General features: G+C 45.0%; 1 protein-coding gene across 1 annotated transcript in view; it reads right to left on the reverse strand.

Annotated features, from left to right (window-relative positions):
- The window catches only part of PTPRT (protein tyrosine phosphatase receptor type T), an 803,437-nt gene that overhangs the window by 674,461 nt on the left and 105,016 nt on the right, over positions 1-23,960 (reverse strand). Inside the window, exons 7-8 of the mRNA XM_039227066.1 lie at positions 23,786-23,867; positions 14,667-14,782 (exon numbers count right to left, since the gene is read on the reverse strand). Of these exons, the coding sequence (XP_039082997.1) occupies positions 14,667-14,782; positions 23,786-23,867 (198 nt within the window). The remainder of the gene's footprint in view (positions 1-14,666; positions 14,783-23,785; positions 23,868-23,960) is intronic.

Here is a 23,960-nt window from a genome sequence, read left to right on the forward strand (position 1 = left end):
GCTTGATGATGGGGGAAGGAGTCACCAGCCAAAGAACGCAGGCAGCTTCCAGAAGCCAGAAAAGGTAAGGAGTGAATCCTACAGACAGAAGGCAGCCCAACAATACCTCCTTTTAGAAGCCATTTCTGACTTCTCATCTCCACCACAAGGTAATGAACCTGTGTTGTTTTTAGCCACTAAGTCTGCCTAATTTGTGACAACAGCAATAAGAAACTAATACAAACAACCAAGGGCTGATTAAGTGCAAAACATTCCTCTTTTCACATTTAGTTCAAATTTTATTTTAAGGTGATCTATTTACTTTTCTTAATGATGTCAGATTCCAGCAGAACCAGAGAAAAGGAAGTGCATCCCCTGAACGATTCACATTTTTCTCATTAGTTCCTGAACTACCAGGCTTTCTCCCATCGAAGGATAGGAAATTGCAGGTTGTCTTATAAAATCTCTGGAAAAATAGGCCTTTTGATAATCACACTTGTCATATTGGGAGCAGACGACAGCAGGACAGGAATGGGCAGGAGAGCCCAGAGCCATGATGGGAAATGGCACTGTGATGGACCCCAGGCAAGGAGGAATGAAGGTTAAGTTCAGAGAAATGAGCCCAGACGGAAGGGCAAGTAGGTGCTGGAAGTCAAGCCATGAGCAGCAACCCAGGAGCCGAGATCAGGAGGGATTCTAGAAGAGCCGGCATTGTGACAAGCTCAGGCCCCACAATACGGTGGCAATGTGAAGAAGGGATTGACACAGAAGGCATACATAAGCAGCACAGGTTCCAGCCACTGTCTCAGCCCCAGACACAGGCAGAAAAGAAAACACAAAGGGAGAAAAGAAGAGGAGGCTTCATCAAACCAGGAACAGACTTACAAGCCCCTGAGCAGGTTTGAGTTGGCACAGGGAGGGCAGGGAGGGATGGAGCAGCAGAATGCCAAGAACCTGAAGTGGACAGCAGCCCAGGGACAAGGTGGGAGAGGAAATCCTCCCAACCAAGACACCAGGTGCCATGTGAATGCATAGGGATGCAGATGCCAGGGTGCTAGGAAAGAGGGTGACAGAAAAGAGAAGCCAAAGTCCTAGGAAAAGCCTGGCATAAGCATGGCATGGATGATGCAGGTGGAAGCCTGGGGAAGAATCCGTGAGATCCCCAAGGGGTAAGATCCCCACGTCACCACTCTCGCAAGCTGGAAATTTCCTTTCGGCTCCTATGCTAAGTATATACCTTCCTCTGAAATTTCAGGCACACTTCCTTTCTTCTGTCAGACCTACATGAATTATTCTATAATGGAGTCATCTTCTAGCCCCTCTGTGTCCATGGCAAATTGGATACATTTCCCAGTGAGCACTGACAGGGCTGGGCTCCCCAGAAGCAGAGTCAGACATGGTGACCTACTGAGTGTCCTCAGAACAAAGGGAGTAAAGGACACAGTGAGAACAGGAACCCGACAAGGATGTTACCAAAATGCAGTCCAGCTTTAGCCTGACTACGGGACCTCGGGAGCCTGAAGTGTACCAGAGTTGATCCTAGCTTGAGGCAAGGAGCCAGCACTGGTACCCCATGTCAGTCAGGCACTGGTCATGACCATCCAGGTGGGAAAAAGAGAAAGCTGTTCCCATTAGCCTCAGGGCAGTTCTCTGGGGAAGGGGGAGCTGTGGGCCTTTGGCATCCAACTGTAGGACCTTAGGTTTGGGGATGTTTGCTCTTAAAGAACACCATCAAGGACACCAGTAACCTCCATTCTACCCAGCACGTTCCTATCTCTGTCTCCTCCTGTGGTACCTGAAGTCCCACAAGCAACTGCCTTGAGAGTTGCTGGCAGTCGACCCCAGAATCTAGATTTAAAAAGCCAGAATGGGGGGGGTGGGAGGCGATGGGGACCAAGCTAAGAACGGACACCAGAGAACACTATGTGGGAAAGCTTGAGCACCCCTGCAATAACATCCTGCTCCCCGCAAAAGTCAACACATCTCCCATGAATCAAAAGCTCCATGACTGAGTTTGATAAATATCTTGCTTAAACTAACAGGATTTGTCAGAGCATTTATTAAGTAAAAATCACATTAACATTTTTGAGTACACAGTCTATGCTAGGCACTGTGTTAACTGGCTTACAGGACAGAATTCACTAAATCCTTTAAAAATCTCTGTGAAAGTCCTTCTCCAAGGGTGGTTCCTGGACCATCAGCATCACCTGGATAGTTGCTGGAAATGTACATTTTAAAGAGAATCCCAGGGCTGATATCCATTTGTAGATATTGTTTACTGGGGCTGGCAAGCAGAGTTTTTTCCTCCTTACATACTCTATTATTAATAACACTGGAAATGTCCTCATTATTTAACAAAACAGAAAAAGAATATGGAGTGTGGAAGGTATAATTTCTGCCTAGGGGAATTTACAGGCTATGTTAAAATTCCAACAAAACAGCAAAAAGGGTAAACTATACACATACAGTTGAGTACTGAAACAGCACGCTTCATGAAGGACAACAAGGTCAGCATGGAAAGAGCGATGTTCTTAGAATGATCTAGAACACTGGCTCTCAATGTGTGGTCTATACATCCACTATATGAGCACCCCCTGCAAACCTGTTAGAAACGCAGATTCTCTGGCCCCACCCTAGACCTATTAAATCAGGAACTCTAGGGGTGGAGTCAGTCTAGTTCTGTTTTTTTTTTTGTTTTTTCTTTCAAGTATATTAGAGAGTGAGTGAGTGAGTGTGGGCAGGAGAGGGGCAGAGAGGGAGAGAGAGAGAATCCCAAGCAGGCTCCAGGATCAGCATGGAGCCCATCATAGGGCTCAATCCCATGACTTCCAGAACATGACCAGAGTGGAGATCATGACCTGAGCTGAAATCTAGAGTCAGACACTTAACCAGCTGAGCCAACCAGGTGCCCTAGTCCAGTTTTAACAAGCCCTCTGGGTGCTTCTCATGCATGACAAAACATGAGAGAAGCCCTATTAATACTATTTTACAGCGCACCTGGGTGGCTCACTCGGTTAAGCACTGGACTTTGGCTCAGGTCATGATCTCACAGTTTTCGAGTTCAAGCCCTGCATTAGACTCTGCACTGACAGCTCAGAGCCTGGAGCCTGCTTCAGATTCTGTGTCTGTCTCCCTCCCTCCCTCTCTGCCCCTCCTCCACTCAGGCTCTTTCTCTCTCTCAAAAGTAAACAAACATTTTAAAAAAATACTATTTTACAAATGAAGAAACTGAAGCAGAGAGAGGTCAAGCAACATGCCTTCTGAATAGTACTTCTTAAACTACTGTGTATACAAATCCCTTGGGGTTCTCATTAAAAAGGCAGATTCTAATTCAGTGAGTCTGTCTGGGAAGGGTCCATGAACCAACCACATGAGCGCTAGCAAGACCTTATAGGACTTTGCTGAGTGACTAAGTTACAACATGGTCTGATTCCAGGTGGTCTGATTCCAGAGAATGAGGCCTGGAAATCACATTATTATTAAAATCACATTGCCCAACTGCCATCCATGTATGAGAATGCATGGTTCACAATGACTCAGAGAGGAGGGTAGAGTATGCAGTCTATCAGAAACTCACTTTGCTTATTCACAAAACATCAACTACCACCTTGCTGAAATGATTGCTCCAAAAAAACAGTTTGGGGAAATGCTGTGACAGAAGCCCAGACACCTAGCTTTTCAGAAACCTCAGCAGTCTCTAAATCAGAAATATCTACATGAAGATGCTCTGTCCAAGCATTGTCCCACATTCTTGGCTAACAGACTCTGCGAATACAGTATTAAGCAATAGCATATTTGATATGTTATTAGGTTCAGTAAGGTGTTCTTAACCCAACTTCATCAGTCTCAAGCAGTGATTCTCAAAAGTTAGCAGGCATTGGAGTTCCCTCAAGGGTGATTCAGGAGGTCAGGAGTGAGGCTAGGTGATCTGCATCTCTAACAAATTCCCTAGTGATGTTGATGCTGCTCACTTTGTCTTAGGTCTCCAAGACTTGAAGGTTACAGTCATCTTAAGTCCATCAGTGCAAAGTAAGAAGCCAAACCATACCATGTAATACATGAATGGAAACATTCCTTAAATCCAGGCCACTTCCTACGGTTGAGTAACTGGTCACTGCACCAAAGAAGTCCTGCCACTGGTGTGACATTAGAAGCCAGCTCATGCTCTACTGCTCAAACCAGAGTCCAGACCACCAGCTCACTGAGTCCACTTGGAGGAAGGTTATGTTTTCTTTCCCAATGGCTTTGTCTGCTTGCCAAGCTCTAAGCCCAGGAGGAGGATGCTTTCTAAAAGGTGAACCTTAGTCCCAGTTCATCCATCCAGGGAGAATGTGCGTTCTTAACTGAACAAAGGCTTTGTATAAGCTAAGCTGTGGTCCTGCTTAATCCCATTTTATACACTCATGCTCCTCTCATCATGGTGACAGCTTCCTTTGAAATCTCTCATTTTTCTCTCTTCACTTTCATCTGCTGGTCTCTCTCTTTTAAAACAATTTGAATTCCACCTTCCCTTAGCTTTTTTTGTTTGTTTACATTGTTTGAGAGTCACACTCTCTGCAAGAATAGGCGCTGCAAATACCCACATATTAGTATTTCTGACCCTAGCACACATGCATCCTTCCACCCTCAGGCAAGACCTATCTTCAGGAACTACCTACAGAAGAAATCACAGAAACACCGGATGCCATGGAGGGTCTGCTGTTTTCACACTACTCTATTAGCTACTGAGGCATCTCTAATGGCCTCATTATTTTGCAATTCCCCCTCCCCTCCGCTCCTATGTCATGGCATTATTCCCTTCACGGAGAGATAAGACATAGCCTGCAAAAATGGCTGTCATTATTTCAGAGAAAGCATGCAGGCTTGTAATTGATTTGTGATTGGTGGAAGTGGACACAGTATGGTCTTTAATAAAAGGGAGCCGTGTGCAACAGACATGATGACTGTGTTATAGGAGATACTCTAATACAGGGTCCTGAAAGCCTTCTCTGAGCTGCTTTGTGCGCACGCACACACACACACACACACACAAAATGAGGCCCAGTATTTCCAGCTGAAAATTATTCTAATTGCTCCAAAAATCTCCTGGCTGGAAAATATTTAGGTGAAATTCTCATAATTCACTTGTAATGAATATTCTTTGCACTTCTGGTCATACTGCCTCAATGGCATGACATTTGGAAACTCACTAAAATCTGACTCATTGATTCTCTTAAGACTATATTTGCACCTCTCTAGCAGTCTCTAAAGAATTGCTTTTGATTATTTTTTATTAAAAGTTAAAAGAAATAGAAGTGGACATAAATCATTTTTGATTAGCTGTGCTGAAGCCCTCCCAAGGCTCCACGGCACGCATGGCTGACTGCTCATTTGGGGTTGATCTCTGGGTCCAGAGCTCCTGCAGAGTTGGGAGGGTCCTGGCATAGGCCCCACAGGGTGTGTTAAGCCCTGAACAAAGAGGATGAGCAGGTGGTGAAGGGCCAGCTCATGTGCCGCCTCCCTGTGTGCCTCTCTCTCCTTTGACTATTTCCAGTTCCCCTCTCAGAACTCTGATCAAAGGCCATTTCTTCCAAGGGTACTCATAATCCCCCTGACTCCCTAGACAGTAGAACCCACTCTTCCCCCTGGTAGCCTGGTCACATCTGCACTGAAATATCTAACTCTGTGTCAGTTGCTTAATGTTTGTACCTGCTGTCAGATGGGAAGTTCCATGTGGACATGAAGTCGGTCCTGCTCACCACTGCTCCTCCAGCTCTCCCGCACTGGGGCCAGGATGAGTGGAGACCAAATCCTGAAGTGCACAAATTGAGGGTGGGCTGAGGAAAGACACTGAGGAAAGGGTTTAGGAAGCGAATGAGGAAAGGGTCCGTGAAGGGAAATTTCTAGGTCCAACTTGGTTATACTCCTCAGAGATGTGTTGCACAGGATGAGGAAGGAGGGGTCGGTTTATCAGCTGCAGAGGCTTTTGAGAGCACGCAACCCTCTGTAGGTTCAAAGCCCAGCTAGAATTTCATCCCCTGGGTTGCCCTTAAGGAGCTATATTTTGATCTAGGGCACCTGCAGGTGAAAAGAAAAGCATGTGATGGGCATGCCATGACTGCAAATACACTAAAAACCACTAAATTCTAGACTTCCTAATATCCTTTATGGTTTATAAATTAGATCTTAATAAAACCAACAATAAAAAGTGGTTCCTTAGCCATGACACAGAACCACCGTATGTAAACCTGACGCAGATCTACCCGCATGTCATTCTCAATGGCAAGGGTGGAGGGAGACTGGCAAACATGACGGTCATGCTGTATGCTGTGGTGAGTAACAAAGCCCTTGATCTCTGACCCATTAGTCTCACATCTCCTGCCAGCATCTATGAAACTGTGTCAGCTAACTTGTTAGCCTGGAAAGAAGGTAAACTCTCAGACCCTTCATGATTGTCAACAAATGATTTCACGGAACCAAGAGGGTAGGAAAGTAGGAAAGTCTTCAAGGAGGAGCGGTCAGCATCATCAAACACTGAAAAGAGAGTTGAGTATAAGAAATAATCACCATCAACACCACCACTGGCTTCAACAACCAGAAAAGCACTGGTGACGCTCACAAGGGCCATGTCCGGGAAGAGGTGGGAGTTGAAGAAAGCCACATTACAAGTGTAGACATATTTAAGAAATGGAGGTAAGGAGAGAAGAATGCAACTGGACAGGAGCAATTTGAAAAAAAATTCCAAGGGCCTAACTTCCATTTTGTTGATTTTTCTTTGTAATTTTGAGCAACACAGATCTATTTAAATATCTAGTACAGTACAAATTAGCGGTGTGTAAACATGTGCTAAATAAATGAATCTTATTTTAATAGGAAGCCACCTGTAGGGAAAAAAAAGGCTGGCATGGTAACATTAGTGTCAGGTCTACGAGATGACCAGGAAAGGATGCTCTGGCCTGAAGAATGAGACACAACTGACTTTCCCGTCCTGCCCCCACAGCTCACGACCTCTGGGACTTCACTGACCCCCTTCAAAGACAGCCTCCTCATCTCCAAAACGGGGCTAAATGAAGCCACCCCCTGAAAGCCTGGCTATGAGAATTAAGTCCATCATACGTGTAACCAACTGTGCTATACATGTCAGCTGTTGTCATTCATTTCCCTTCATTGTCTAGTTGTGTGGCCACTAGGTCTTCACCGGCAGTCCCACACGGAAGGGACACTTGGTGCAGGTGTGGGTAGGCTGTGGAGGAGCTGGGTCCAGTACGCTCACAGCCCTGAGCCAGCGGCAGCCCTCCAGGAAGCAGGGAAACAGGTTTACTGGAAAAATCAGCAGCAGAAGGGACTGACATGTCTGCTTATCTCATCAGCCCTGGTGTGACTGCTGTTGAGCTGATGCGCTCACAGGGCAAGAGCCTTTTCCTGCCAGATTAGGGTCTGCTCCCGGTCCATTGCCTGTGATGTGTCTAAACACACATGCTGCCCCTACGGAGATCTGTGCCAATCGTTTGGATTCACGACCTCATTTCTGGGACTCGTCAAATGTTATTTGTTATACAAACGCACGGGGAAGCAAATCCTTTGTGGGGAGGCCTGGAAACAAGCCCTGTGGTGGGGCCTGCTCTGGAGCCCCTGGACCACAGTGCTCCATAAAGACGAGGTGACACGTACGGGGTATTTCTAACCCCCTCTTGGATGAAGGTGATCTAGTGGTGATGAGAGTGTGGGGGAAAGTTGAGGCTAATTTTACCCTTGGGGCAGGAGGGGGGGCTGCTGCTTCTAACTCTGCTGTGCCTAGTACTTTTTTGTGTTTATATTAGTTACCTATATTCATCTCCAAGTATTTGGATCCAACAGAAGACATGAAAACACAAAGCATACATCTTCTACCATCACAATCAGTTACTAAATGTCCTGATAGCATGCCTTAGAGCGTTAATATGTGCATAATTACATAGGTATGTATATATTTGTGCATAAATACGTATTCATACAAGTTTTTGATAAAAAATTATCAAACATATTGTGTTATAAACCTGTTCCTTTCAATTAAATACATACAGTGAAGATAGCATTAAATATACTTCCATAATCTGTGACTGAATGACTCCATTCCAGCATTTATCTCATCAGTCCCTTGTGCTAGACATTCAGGTTACTCTCAGGTTTCATCCTTTTGAACATACTCACAAATAAATCAATTTTTTTTTTCTGTCCCTGGTTGTTTTCTTAGGTAAATTCCCCAAAGTAAAATTACCGGTAGCTGACTCCTTCCTCCTTTGTCCTCAGCAGGTGGACATCGGGTCCCAGAGTGGCGTGCAGCCTGCCTCTGGTACCCTACAGCAGCCAGGCACCCGCCAACTACCCTCCCCAAGTCTTGCTGCATCGGTAGGTTTCATTACCTGTGTTCCCACTACTAGCTAGCTACTGCCCAATTACCTTCCAGAAAAGATGTATCCTGGCACATTTTCAATGCACTGATAATGTGTCAGCACACTTCCACCTAGTTGTACCCTGAGCGCTTTCTATATTTTTTTTAATATTTACTTTGAGATAGAGCAAGCACATATGCAAGCAGGGGAGGGGCAGAGAGAGGGAGAGAGAGAAAATCTCAAGCAGGTTCCACACTGTCAGCACAGAGCCTGACACGGGGTTGAGTCCCATGAACAAGAGTTGGATGCTGAACCAAAATCAAGAGTTGGATGCTTAACTGACAGAGTCACCCAGGTGCCCCAAACTGTATGCTGCTTTGCTTCCTAGACATTCCACTCAGAATACACACTATCTACTTGCTTAAAACATGCTTAAAAAGTCTAAGTTTGGATTCCTCAGGCCAATGTATCACATAAGGAATTATCAAGTTATAAATGAGGCCCTTCAACCAGAGGCCATGCCATTATACTCTTCTCCTCAAGGAGAACTCCTCCCCAAAGGAGATGAGTTTGTTTGTAACTTTGACAGGCCTTTTCCCTGAGGGACTCATATTGTTCTAGGCTCGAGGATACACGTTTTCGCATAGATCCTGTCCACTGATTTTTAGGTAGAGCTTGCAATGTAATTCCATGAAAACCAGCACCAGCGCTGGGGGCTTCTAAAGAGCATGTAAAGTTTCTTGGAGAGTAAAACAGTGGTATGAGCTGGTCTTCCTTTTTAACTTATGATCAGAAAGCAATGATGGATAAGCAAGCTAATAAGTCCCACTTGGTAGAAAGGAAGGCAACCATTCTCTCCAACACACATAACAGGGATTTATCTCACACTAGGACTCCACTGACCACTCCCCAAACACTGCCAGAGAGAGGGGGCACTGACATAGTACTCTGGAAACAAAGTCACTGCCTTTATTTCCCAGACTGAAAACTGGTGGATAAAAATGTTTCCATCTTTGGTGACTGAGTGATTCCTCAGCGTACCTTGGAAGCTACAGAAGGAAACGGCATTGTTGAAATGACTGTTGGCCACCACATGCCTGTTTCACTTGCTTTGGAAATTCTCAAGCTGAGTCACAGCAGCCTTGATCTACGAAACAGACCTCTGGCCAGTCTGCAGGCTGCTGCTGCTCCTCCAGACGCTGCAACAGATCCAAAGCCGCAAAATCATGAGAAATTCACTGCTGCCTCAGCCCACCTCAGATCAGGGCACAGTGGCATCCTGAGTGGCAGGTGTCATGACAGGTGCCTCATATTTTGTACCAAGCCATTTACTTACTTACAATACATTAACTTACATTAACTTACTTACACAGCTGAACATAAGCCTGGACTTACCCAGCCAAGTAGGCATTTGCCAGAGAGCGCAGGGTAAACCATCTACCCCCCAGTATTTCCTGAAATATAGATGAGGGAGACAGTATTTCTGGTGGTTTCCTTAAAGGAATGGCTCTTGAATCTATTCACTCACCACATATATTTAAAGTACCCCAAGATGGAGATGGACTTAGCACAGAATCGGGGACCCATGTATTATGGCATTGCCTACCCCAGCCCCTCCCCTTCAACCACCTCCCCACACTACTCTTTCCCAGAGCACTATTATGGGAAACAAGCCTACGAAAGTCACTTGTGTGCCCTCAATAAGGTGTGGTGGTGAGCAGTGCTCCTTACGTCACACACTGTTTTCTTTATGAGGACTCCTGGGAACAATTCCTGTCTGGCTTCTGTGTGAACAAGTTAGAATTTTCCTGAGAAATTGGTTTGTGTTTATCTCGTGGACACTGTGAACTATATATCTGACAAGTTTCCTTTATTCCATTGGCAGCTGCGGTACTGAGGCCTCCAATTGTGACCCACCGGAAAGCCACAGATGTGGAGAAACACAATTTTAACATTATGACCAGCTCCGATGTCTTCTTTTCCTATCTGTGTTGCCTTTTAATTTATGCTATCTTGTCATGTTTTATGTCCCATTGTAAGCCACCTGAAAAACATTCTGTGGAGTAAGATTTGGTTTACATTGAAAAGCAGGTATATGAGGTGTGGAAGAGCTCCACACCATATGTTTCTATTTTCTTCAAAACTTCTATTACATTCTAACATTCTTCCACTGATAAGCCCAAACTTCAGGACATGCAAGTCAGAAATATAGCAATAATGATCATAAAATAATTGAAAAAGCTAAATAAAGGTGCTGAGAATATCATGACTGTTCCTTCTCAGTCTCCTGGCCCAACTGGGGCAACGCCATTGAAATAACAAAGCTTCTTGAGAGCATGATGCACATTAATACAAATTACAACTGAAAAAGTAAATAGCACTAAATACTTGAGTGACACATGGAAGTTTACCAGGATTCTCAGGGTCTACAGGTAGCCCAAGGAAGCAGGAGGGTCAGGCACCACCATTATTCTCATTCTACTGCTCTGCTAAGGAGCAAGAAAGAACTGTTAGCCCCTAGGAATTTTCCAAACTGCAGGAGATAGGTTCAAATCCAAGAAGAGAAGCACTGCTATCAAGTCCCATCAAAGTGGGCAGAGATGGCTCGGGATGGGCTAGGGACCAATATTCTCACTAAGTCAACCAAGAAGACATGAGGCAGATTTTTTCGATAAATGAAGACAGAGGTAACTGGAGTAAGTTTCTTCTAAACATTACTGTTTCCTTGAAACTTAAGCTGTCCTTTCCAATAACACCTTCTGCAATGCTGCAAATGTTCTGTCTGTGCTTGTCCAACATGGTAGCCACCAGATGCACGTGGCTACTGTGCACTCAAAATGGGACGAGGCTTCTAAGTTCTGAGTTTTACTTATTTTCAGTAATTTAAATATAAATAGCCATTGAAAGTTTAACAGGGTTCTGGAACACAAGATCAATATATGAAAGTCAATTGTATTTCCATACGCTAGCAGTGAAAAGTCAGAAATTGAGATATTTTTAGATCAAAAATATCAGATACCTAAGGATAAGTCTCACCAAAAAAAATGTGTAAGACCTATACACTGAAAATTGCAAACCTTGCTGAGTGAAATCACTATAGATCTTCAATAAATGAAGACATATACCATGTTCATACTCACAAAAGTCATTATTGCTAAGGTGTCAGTTCTCTCCAAAAGTGATTTATAGATTCAATGCAATCAATCCCCATCATAATTCCAACAGGCTTTTATTTATTTCTTGGTAGAAGTTGACAGACAAAGGGATTCTAAAAGTCCTATGGAATTGCAAAAGACCTGGAACAGCCAAAAATCACTCTGAAAATGAAGCACAACTGGAAGACTGACGATACCTGATTTCAAAACTTTTTATAACGCTTACGGTAACCAAATCTATGTGACAGTAGTATAAAGATAGACAAAGATCAGTGGAACAGAAGAGCCCAGGAAGAGCCCCACACACATGTGGATGAAAGCAGTAGAGAAAGAATGTCCTTTTCAATTAATGATGCCAGAACAACTGAGGTATCCAAATGCACCGAAAACAATAACAGCAACAAAAAGAACGGCGATGCCTACCTCACACCATATGCAAAATTAACTCAAACTGGATCACAGACTTAAATGTAAAAGCTAAAATTATAAAAATTTCTAGGAGGAAACAGAAAAAAAAAATCACTGTGACCTGGGGTTAGGCAAATATTTCTTAGAAATGATGCCAAGACAAGATCCGGAGGAAAAAAAATGATAAATTTGATTTCATCTGAACTTATTTAAGTTTTTTTAATGCTTACTCTTTTTGACAGAGACAGAGCACAAGCAGGGGAGGGGCACAGAGAGAGGGAGACACAGCATCAGAAGCAGGCTCTAGGCTCTGAGCTGGCAGCACAGAGCCCAACACGGGGCTTGAACAAACCGTGAGCTCATGACCTGAGCCAAAGTTGGACATTCAACAGACGGAGCCACCCAAGCACCCCTAATTTTATCTGAATTTAAGAACAGCCCCCTCCAATGCTACTGTTAAGAGATTAGAAAGACAAACCACAGATAGAAGACACGTGCAAACCATGTATCTGACAAAGGATCTGTATCCTGAATAAAGAACTATCAAAATGCAATAATAAGAAAACAAACCAATAATAAATGAGCAAAATATTTAAGCAGGCACTGCACCAAAGAAGGCATACAAATGGAAGCAGATGGACACATGAAGAGATGTTCAACATCACTGGTCATGAGGGAAAGGAAAACCAGAATCACAATGAGGTAACACTACACACTCATTCAAATGGCTAAAAGTAAAAAGACTGACCATACCAAGTGTTGATAAAGATGCTGGTGACCAACTATAGCTGCCATACACTGCTGATGGGAGTGGAAAATGATACAACCACATAGGAAAATAGCTAAGCAGTTCTTTAAGAAGTTATACCTCTACTATGTGACCCAGCCATTCCACTTCTACCCAGGAGAAGTGGAAGCATACGCCCATAATTCCATTCAACTCCATAAATGTTCCCAGCAACTTGTTTTTAAATAACCAGCATCTGAACAACCCACACAGCATCAATAGATGAATATATAAAGAAACTGTGGTATCCTCACACAATGGAATATTACTCCACAAAGGAGACTTTTTAAATAAACTATATATATACACAGTATCACAGATGAATCTCAAAATAATCATGTTGAGTGAAAAAAGCGTACTGTGTGATTCCATTTATAGAAAATTCTAGGACATGCAAATTAATATACAGTTGACCCTTCAACAATGTGGGTTAGAAGCGCTAACCCCCCACACATACAGTCAAAAATCCTTGTATAACTTTTGTCTCCTCTCAAACTAAACTACTAACAGCCTAGGTTGACTAGAAACTTCACTGATAAGATAGTCAATAAACATGTTCTGTATGTTATATGTATTATATACCATATTCTTACACTAAAAAAATCATAAGGAAATGAAAATACATTTACAGTGCTATACTGTACTTATCAAAAACAAACAAACAAAAAATCCATGTATAAGTGAATCCACCCAGTTCAAACCCATAGTTTCAGGATCAACTGTTTAGTGACAGAACATGGATCAGTGATTACCTGGAGACAGATAAGAGGAAGAGGGCAGAAAGCAGGGATGGGAATGAGGAAACTTTTGAGGATGGTAGACACGTCTAGTATCTTGGCTGTGATCAAAGTTTCACATATACATGCACATGTGAAAGTGTATTAAATTACACACTTTAAATACTGCATCTCAATAAGATCTCAGTGAATCTGTTTAAAGTAAAAAACAAAACAGGGCACCTGGGTGGCACAGTGGGTAAAGCATCCTACTTCGGCTCAGGCTATGATCTCACAGTTTCTGAGTTTGAGCCCTGCATTGGGTTCTGCACTCATAGCTCAGAGCCTGCTTTGAATCTTCTGACCATCTCTCTCTCTCCCCCTCCCACTTGCACATGCTCTCTCAAAAATAAACATTTAAAAATAAGTAAATATAAAATAAAAAAACTGAAATGTGTTCAACAGCCTCATGAGGCTGGTAGTGACTCACTGAACTGCCCAGTTCGACTCTCAGTGCTGCCTTAACACTTGGCGCTTCAACATTAGCATCCATGGGAGTATCTCTGATGCTTAACAATCTGTGGCTAATTCCAAGTCCCATCCTTTCCCCTACTTCCACTAAAAGAGATTTTCTTTTATCTTGCTTTGAAAGTAAGGCCAATGAGCAGACCTAAGAGTGGAACAGATTCAAACTCAGAACATCTTCCTGGCAGACGTTCCTGATGGACTTATTCAACCAAAGAAGGGATGGCTATGCTCGTTTAGTGAAATATTCTGGTAAAGGGTCATTTATTCTCATAAAGGGTGATTTTATAAGACTTTCCCAGAATGCTATGGAGGAACATTATCCATCAAATAGGAATCTGGTGGATCACTAGGTAGTAGCTAGGTTCCTTCCACCCCAGATTTTAGGATTTCACATTCCCCGGAATCAAAAGTACGGAGTTTGTCTTAGCCCTGGGTGCCTGGGTTTAATGGATAAAGTCTGTTGGAGGGCAGCTTAGAAAGGTCATAGTTGCAAATTCTAGTTCTGTCACTTTTATGTGTGTGGTATCAGTTTCTCCTTCTGTAAAATGGGTGTCCTGATGCCCATAAAACAGAATCAGAGTTAAGATCTAACAAGATCATGGATGCAGAGTATCATTTAAGGAGGAGAGGTACATATAATACATTCCCTCCCCTCACCCACCAAGACCTTCATCACAACACACACGTTGTTCCCTAACAGAGGGATGGGTAGGCATATGCAGGGGGCCACTCCCATTCTTACCTGGAGCCAAAGTTTGTCATGCTGAGACCACTTCCCACCAGCGATGCACTGAAATGTGGCATTCTGCCCCACATTCACCTCGACATTTTGGAGCCGCAGAAAGTGAGGTGCTTTTCCTAGGAAAGAAACCAAACAGCGTATGAGGACTCAATTCAACAGGCTGCCCCACTTCCCCATCCGTAGATGGCCATATAGGACGGTTCAGCGGTCCAGAACACATTCAGTGTTCTAGGAATGTGCGCCTAGAAAGCGGCCTGGTGCAGTAAAGAGATACTGCTGTTAGATCACTTCCTATGAGCCAGGTACTGTTTGTTCTATGAGTTTTACAGGATCACCTCACTTAAATCTCACCAATAGCCATGAGATGGAGAGTATCTCCCTTTCACAGATCAGAAAATTAAGGCTCTAAGGGGTTATAGTTTGGCACAGTCAGAGAGCCAGAAAGTGAGAGAGCCAAGGCATGACTCCAAGTCTCTGAGAGCTTTAGTATCCTTAATATTAGCTTCTGGACAATATTAGCATGTTTGCAAGAAGAAAATGGAGGCAGGCACACAGAGAGCATTCAGCATAGAGAATTCCTCCTTGTAGCCTGAGTGAGCGACGTGAAGAAAGCTTAAGCAAAGCACCTTTGAGCTTGAGACCCAGACGCCTGGCCTTGGTGATGACGCTGATGATGAAGATCATATGGAGGGCAGAACGAAGAAGGGAGAGAGGTAGAGGAGAAAAACAGTCATCATTCACAATTGCTATGTGGTCAGTATCATGTGCAGTGTCCACACATAGTAGTTCACTGAACCCATGCAGTTGGTGGTGGGATCAGCTCTGCCTTATAGTGAGTAAACTGAGGCACCAAGAGCTCAAGAAACATGCAGTCTACAGTTTTTTTAAAAATAGTTTATTGTCAAGTTGGTTTCCATGTCACACCCAGTGCTCATCCCCACAAGTGCCCTCCTCCATGCCCACCACCCCCCTCCCGCTCCCCCTACCCCATGTGCCCTCAGTTTGTTCTCAGCATTCAAGAGTCTCCCATGGTTTGCCTCCCCCCCCCAACTATTTTTCCCCTTCTTCTCCCCCATGGTCCTTCATTAAGTTCCTCCTAATCCTCCTATATGTGCTCACATATGGTATTTGTCCTTCTCTCCCTGACTTATTTCAACTCTAAGCTAGAATATCCCCTAAGGATGGGAGGAAGGTGGGCCATTTACTCTGGGGACTTGGCATAACAGGAAAGGGGACTTTCAAATGAAACTCACAGGTCTGTGACCAATCAATTCCAGAATTAAACAGTGTTACCTTGGGCTAATGGATTTATCTCTTTCCTTGTTTGTGGACTCGGGTTCTCGCCTATTTGAATTCCACAAAGATGAGTAGGCTGATAAACAATGTCTAGAAGTATCAGTTTCATCACTGAGGCACAAAAGTGCCAAGGATCCCACTGGGGTGGCTGGGTGGCTCAGCTGGTTAAGCATCTACCCCTTGGTTTTGGCTCAGTTAATGATCTTATGGTTCACGGGACTGAGCCCCATGTTGGGCTCTGCTGCATGGAGCCTGCTTGGGATTCTCTCTCTCCCTCTCTTCTCTCCTCCTCAAAATAAACTTCTTTTAAAAAGTGCCAAGAATCCCCTAACACATCAACCAAGCCATGATGAACTAGACATCAACTACCCCACAAAGCAACCAAATGAACAGCTGTTAAGAGGATCAAGAAGGTTCAACAAGGGCCTTTGGCCATCTTTTCAGAGAGAGTCAAATACCCAGAGACACAAATAATAGCAATCATGTCACTTATCTAAAGCTCCTGCAATGCCAGGGACTGTGATAAATGCTTTACCTGTTTCATCTAATTTAACTTTGTAACATTCCTATAAAGCAGGCACTATTATTATTTCCCTTTCAGAGAGGCAGAAATCAAAGCTCAACAAGTTTAATTTGCTCAAAGCTATGTAGTGTTAATAAGAGACAGAAACAGAATTAAGTCCAAATTTCCGCCCAAAAGTCAACATTTAACAAGCACGTCGTCCAGCCTCCTGGGCAATGCGAAGTCCAGAGCATCACCTGGACCCCAGAGACCAGACAAAGGGTTTGCAGGCCAGACTGTGCCAACTCTCTAGGCTCCACTATTTCCTCCCGAATATCTTATCACAAGTGATCCCCCCTCTCCTTGGCCATTTATCCCCATGGTCTTCACGCTACACACTACCTGCTCCACCAACCTGTGTCACCGGGTATAGAGCTCAGCAACAACCAAACCCTTTGGCATGAAGAGGCAGACTTGCTGTGTGAAAACACATACCTTCTGCTCAGGCTTTTGAACAAATGACAACAGCTCAGAGACCTCCCTCGTGCTACCCTCAGGACCCCACTGCTAAAGTAGTGTCAAGAATTGAAGGCCCAGGGAAGACCTCTCCTTGTGGGCTTCTCAGAATTGAAGATTCCTGCATCTAGTCAACCTGACAAATGTCATGCTGCTTTGATTGTCTGAAATTGTTTCCTTTTCGCTTTCCTGTATAATTTTGTAAAGTTATTTTTGGAACTATCAGTTCAAGTCGATTCTTCAAGTGGGACTGAACGTAAACCCGGTAAGCCCATTTATGCCACAGGTTTAAAGGGGAAGGAACATCTGCTCCGTGCAGGGAGGGAGAAGGGCCTTAACTCCAATGCTGGGAGGCTTTGTGCTGGGTTTTACAAAGGGATGTCTCTCTGTGCCCTTGGGGACACTGGGCCAATGGTTTAACGTCTGGGACCTGTGCAATTAGAGACGGATCTTCTCTGGATCAGTGTCCCCTGCTGGCTCTGACTCCCAGCTTCTCCGCAGACAACCTTCTGTCTGGATTTTTTTCATCTTCAATCCCTCTTCCTGCTTCCCTTCTAAGTTCAACGATAGAGAGTTCAGAGGCTTAATGGCCCCTAATGTTAATATTCTGGTGAAACACTGATGGCTTACGGCAGATGCTGAACTCCTGCACCTACAGGAGCCAGTTACATAAATGAACAAAGTAGCTCGGTCATAAAACAAAACATAAACAAATGACCACCTCCTTGCCCTATCATTCACTTCCCTGCTTTCGGTAGAGACTTGGGTAAAATAAAGATTTCTCTCTGTGTAAGAACAGCAACATTGCACACACAGTAATAACTGGTGTCTGACACCAGCCTCAGTACCGAGGAGGCAATAAGGAGTGGAGGGGACTAAGGAAAATGGATAAAGACCCCACGACCCCTTGAAAGAGGGCAGCTGTTACTTAAATCCAGCAGATGAAGGCCATTCCAGAGTACTTTGCTCACTGCAGTCAACTGTCCAATTTCTCACCCCACGTAAGAAATCCAGGTTTTATGTGCAATCTCTCATTCTAAAATCTTGACTGAATTTTTGGGGCACCTGGGTGGCTCAGTCAGTTAAGCACCTGACCCTTGATTTTGGCTTGGGTCATGATCTCACAGTTGTGAGATCGAGCCCCATGGCAAGGCAATCCACACTCAACATGAAGCCTGCTTGAGATTCTCTCTCTCTCTCTCTCTCTCTCTCTCTCTCATTCTGACCTTCTCCCCAGCTTGTGCTCTCTCTCTGTAAAAAAAAAAAATTAATTCCATTAAAACACCTTGCAGACCTAACAAAACACACCTGCAGGCATGCTCCCCCGGTGTGGTCTCTGTTACACAGCTCCTATGGAAGTCACCCAGAATCATTCCCATTGGCCGGTCCTGCCATCGTCGCTCCCATGACTGCAGGCAGCATGCTGCAGATCACATGGCTGCGGGCCCGATCCAGGTTCCCAACACAGGAGCTTATTGAACACCCTCCTCCCTGCTTAGTGCTCTCTCCACCTGCCCTTACTCTGGTGTCTGCTCTTGGAGCTCAGGCCTCATCTCCACCTCATGACAAAAGTCTCTCTCTGGGGATCCTCCTCATGTTGGGGACCTGTTCAGGCCACTCCTGAGCTCCTGGTCTCTCTGACCCCTCTTCTCCCCGCACCCCCCACCCCCGTCTTCTCCCAACCACAGTGCACTTCTGAGCCCTCTGCTCATTCAGCTGCCACCCCACCCCACCCCCACCTACAGCTCTGGGAAAGAGTTTATGCTGCCAGCTTCAACGTGCCAAACACAGTTGTCCTTGGGGCCCAGGTCGGCCTCCAGCTTGTGGTTTTAAACACTCCACCCTCGCTCCCCATTGAGATCCAGCATCCCCAAAGTGGGATCCTGCTGAACGGGGTTAACAGAAAACTGGTTATGCATCTGGGGCAAAATACCTTGATGCTGGTGACATTTAAACTCCTGCAGATGTCAGTGCAACATCCAAAGACATATTATTGTGCCCTTTATCTCGCTCTTTAAACCTGACGGTGCTCAGTAGGAAGCCACACAATTGAGGAGAAAGAGCAGTACACACATTAGAAACATGGTGCAGACACTCCATGGGCTCAGTGACATGACCCCCCAAGGTCGTGATGAGGGGGAAATAAAAAAGTCTAAAAAAGTCCAAAAGTCAACTTGGGGGCTAGAAACTTAGAAACTGGGTAGAAAATTGTGCTGACATTTATTATACGTGGCTGCCGCTGTGGTGGTCCTGCTAATGGCTAACACTGAGAAATGACAGCAGAGAGGGACTATGACTAAAATACTTTTACAATAACAAAAAATTTTAAATGGGCTATAAAATATAGACGAGAGGTTTCAGTTTGTAAGAGAAAATAATTTCCTTTGAGTATTACACCTGTGTGTCAGTCACTGTTTTGGAAGCTGCGAGGCAATCACTACAAGTCATAACTTCAGCTCAACTCAATCAGTAGTACAATTGCAAATCAGGCACTAACCCCCTTGGAACTTTCGGGATATTTGGTGGAATCGCTTATTGATAAGCACTGACCTGATGTTAATAGAAAAACTGTTTGGGAGGACAGAAGTGGAAAATGACAAAGCCTGAGAAGAATGTCTATTTCTCCATACAGTTACATTTTTAACAACCACAAGTGAAGTCATAAATGCATTAATATGAAAGCTTTGGGGGGACAAAAGCACTTTCAATCCAAAGGACAGTTCAGAAGCCACTTAGCGGTCTGTGTGACTCGCGATCCCATGAGCAGCCCCCAGGACGCACGCATGGCGAGCACGTTGCAAGGCATCACTCAGGCTCCACCGCTGATAGACTCCCACCACCCCAGCCTGCACCAGCCAGTCGCAGAAGCCGAAATCCAGGGGTGGGCCATTTTTAATGCCTCTGCCTCCCAAACTAACCTGTCAAATGGGACCAGCTGACTCTACCTCCTAAATGTATCTCTGATCTGTCCACCTCTCCTCTGTTTCTTCACAGCACTGCTGACCATCTGTTATGGGCTAAACTGTGTCTCCCTGCCTCCCAAATTCTTTAAGTTTATTCATTTATTTTGAGAAAGAGACAGAGAGCAAGTGAGCACATGAGCAGGAGAGGGGCAGAGAAACAGGGAGAGAGAGAGAGAATCCCAAGAAGGCTGTGTGCTGACAGCGCAGATATGGAGCTCAGACTCACAAAGCGTGAGATCATGACCTGAGCCAAAATCAAGAGCCAGACGTTCAACCAACCGAGCCACCCAGGCGCCCCTCCCCCTGCAAACCCTTATGTTGAAGCCCTACTGCTCAACACCTCAAACTGTGACTGTATTTGGAGATGGGGCTTCTAGGGTGGACCTTAATCCATCCAGAGTCCTCATAAAGAGAGAAAATTTGGACACACTGATATGTATCAGGGGCATATGTGCACAGAAGAAATCCCATGTGAGAACACAGCTAGCAAAGGAAAGAGGCCTCAAGAGTAACCAACCTCATCATCTTCATCTCAGACTTCCACCTGTAGATCTGTGGGTAAATAAACTTCAGCTGTTTAAGCACCCACCCCCAGACTGTGGTATTTTATGTGGGAGCCTTAGCAAACTAATTTACGTTCTGTTATAGATCATGTAATTGCCAATTTCATTTCCAGGGTCTTCAACCCCAGTGGAAGGGCAGAGAATGATTTTGAGTTACTCCCATACACCCAGCACAGTGCCTGTCCTGGAGTTCACATTCCAGTAACCACATGCCGCAAGTTGAATGGACAGCTCTCCCCCAGCCGGGTCAAGGCCATTACCACCTCTTCCGTGACTCTGGAACTTTCCTCCTGATAGGTCTCCTCACTTCTGTATTCCTCTTCAACTTGTCTCCACAGAGGAGCCAAAGTCATCTTTTAACACTCAGAGCAAATCAATCCCTAGGACAAATCCCTCCAGTGGCACCTCTTTGCTCTTATATTAAAACCTAACCTCATCGTGACTCTCAGGGGCCTGCGCAGTCAGGCCTCGGCCTCCCTCCCACTTTCACCTACACCTATGCTCCCTACACTCCAGGTCCTCCAGCAGCACCTGCAGACTCCTAGTGCAGGGGCGTGTCCCCCTCCCTAGATCACCACACGGGGGACTCTGGTCTCAGCTCAGACCACATGTGCACAGAAACCTCTCCTACCTCTTAGACTCTATCTGAGGACTCCCCACTCATACCAGCCACTCGCATTTATTATATTCCCAGCACTATCACTATCTGAAATTATATTCATTACTATTTAAAATTACTTATTGGCTTTCCTCCCTATGCCAGTCCGCTAATTTAACACCACGGAGATAAGGATCTAACCAACTTGATCATTTAAGTAACCCCTGTGTCCAGCACAAGTTCTGGACACATAGCTAATGCACAAAAATTTAATTATTGAAAGGAAATATGAATGAAAGGCTGGAGTGAATGTGGACTGAGCACAGAACTTAACCAGGGGCCTTTGTAAGGCATCATTCACCTCCACACAACTCAGGAGGTGCGGATAGACCCCTGAGGACTATATGCACTGGCAGTATTTGTACATATATAGTTAAGTGGAATTTTTCTAATTCCGGCCACTATCGCAGTGTCCTCACATTTTGATTTCTGGGAAGTTTAAGCTTAAGGTGCCTAAGCATCAAGGCTGAATTCTGTGTTGCACTCACATTACAAAGGAACACAGCCAGAGTCACGTCTTACTGAGTTATATCCCATGGCCCATTTGCTGGGTAACTGGCTCTCGGCAATTCCATAACCATGCAATCCACACTCCTCAGCAGGAGGAATACAAGGCTGTCAGGAGAATCCTAAATTCAGGAGCAGCCCCAAGGAGAGGGAGAATTCCAAGGGAAGACCATGAGACCTCAGGGTGGAAAGGCACCCAAACACCATCCAGAGAACCCTCTCCCACAGAGATTTCTCAGAGAGAAGGGAACATTTGGCTTTAATGGCAATCCATGGACAGTACTCGGAATCAAGGGAGAGCTGAGGGTAAAACAATGGACGGGTATCAGGTTGGGCCTGACAGCAGAGGGGAGCGGAGAGATCTGGGATCCCTTATGAGAAACCCAGGCTGGGTTCTCCTGGCAAGAGACACAGACAGACAGAGTGCAGACATCCAGCACTGAGTAAGCAGCAGGGCTGCAGCAGGAGTGAGTGTCCCTGAAAAGGATGGGATGTGCACAGGCCTTGGGGACATCAACCTTGTCTCACAGACACTACCTCACAACTGGGAGAGCTGTGCAGAGCTCAGTGTGTGCAGCTAAGTGGGCCACAGGGAGGGCAGACATCTGACACAGCTGCCCAGGGTGAGGTCAAGGATCATTCTTTAATGGGCAGCTGATGCTGACCAGTGGAGGGAAGGCTTAATCAAGGTGAGGGGATTAACTGCGTATCTACTATATAAACACTGCATGGCTGGGGGGGGAGGGGCGGGGTAGAGTTCTGGGACGCTCTTCACATGAGGTCTGGTTCAGCGGGCATGACTGAATTACCAAAGACTCAGGAAGTAACCCAGAGGATAGAAAGCTTAGACCACAGTAATGAATAATCCAGTAGGATCTCAGCATTCCTGAGAGGCTGGCTGATTTGGGGAAGAAATAGGGCTCTCTTATACAAACACAAAATACAATTATCCCAAATGCTGTCTTGCCAAAACCCTTTGGAACTTGTCCCAAATTCTTCCAAAGAAGGTGCTCTAAGCAATGAGTCCAACAATGGCATTCCAGTGCCGGGGAAGGAAGTGATGTTCAAGGCACTAACAAATTCACTGCAGAAGAAGTGGAAAGTGTCATTTCAATTAAAGCAACATGGATGGGGCTGAACTGAAAACAGCCCCAAAATGAAAGGACTGAAAGGCCCTGTAAAAACCAGGGGCAAGGACACTTCTGGAGAAAACCGTAAACTACACCACAGCCTATGGCATGACTCATGGCTACAAAGAGGGAGTAGAGAGGGCCCTCCAGGAGTCACCTGCAACCAGATGGCCACTAATAAATTAATGAGAATCTCCAATATGCAGAACGCTAACAAACTAAGAGGGCTGCTACCCGAGCTAGCCCTCCTCAGAGGTGCCCTGATTACAGCCCCCCACCCCCACTCCCAGCCAAGTGTCACCAGATATGATGCCATCCAACTCCCTCTGGGATTTTGTGAAACTGGGAACCACAGCTCTTTGCACAGATGCAGAAATCTCAGACTAAATACAGCAAAAAGAACTTCAAGGGGAAACTGGATGGGCATGGAAGGAGGGGTATGCTTTGAGGACTCTTGACACTGTATCAGAAGTTCTAACCACTATGAGAAATCTCTCCCTACGCCTACACAGAGCTGATGAGTGTATTTAAAATTACTTTTAAAGAATTAATAGCTTTGGAGTACTTTTCCCTGTGAGTGAGCAGTGGGCTAATTTGCCCAGTGTTTTGGTGGTGTTCTTTTTTTAAGACAATTGCACAAGATTCCATCCAAAGCCTTCTAATTCTTCCACTTCAGTGGTCTGAATCCCACTAATAAACAATCAGGACTTTAGACTCCCTTAATGATGGAGAGAGATTCAAACAAAGATGTTTTGCCACTCTCTGCAAATTTCCTGTAGGTGCTGCCTGTTGAACAGGCCAGCAAAATGACGAATTTATTCAGGACTGATTGCATTGAGCATGTAAGCATTTTTGAAGGATTAAAAAAGAGAGAGAGTGAGAAATGGTTGTGAGCTGAATGAATGGTGGTGGGGGGAATACAGCCTCCAAACTCCCCAGTCGGGCAGGGAGCGAGGCTGCGTGAGGAGGAAGGAACAGACTTACTGCATGGATGAGCAAGGACCCGGACCTCGTCCACAGCGATGTAGCCAGGATGACCCTTCAGAGAGACGGATTCAAATATCACCTGTAACACACAGGGGGGAGAGTCGGTTTCGCAGAACTGCCTGTAGGCATTATAGGAAGCTGCCCAGCCCCCAAACCCTCTGTTTAAGCTTCC

The sequence above is a fragment of the Hyaena hyaena genome, unplaced genomic scaffold (assembly GCF_003009895.1).
Source record: "Hyaena hyaena isolate Hyena2069 unplaced genomic scaffold, ASM300989v1 scaffold_25, whole genome shotgun sequence".
Classification (NCBI taxonomy): domain Eukaryota; kingdom Metazoa; phylum Chordata; class Mammalia; order Carnivora; family Hyaenidae; genus Hyaena; species Hyaena hyaena.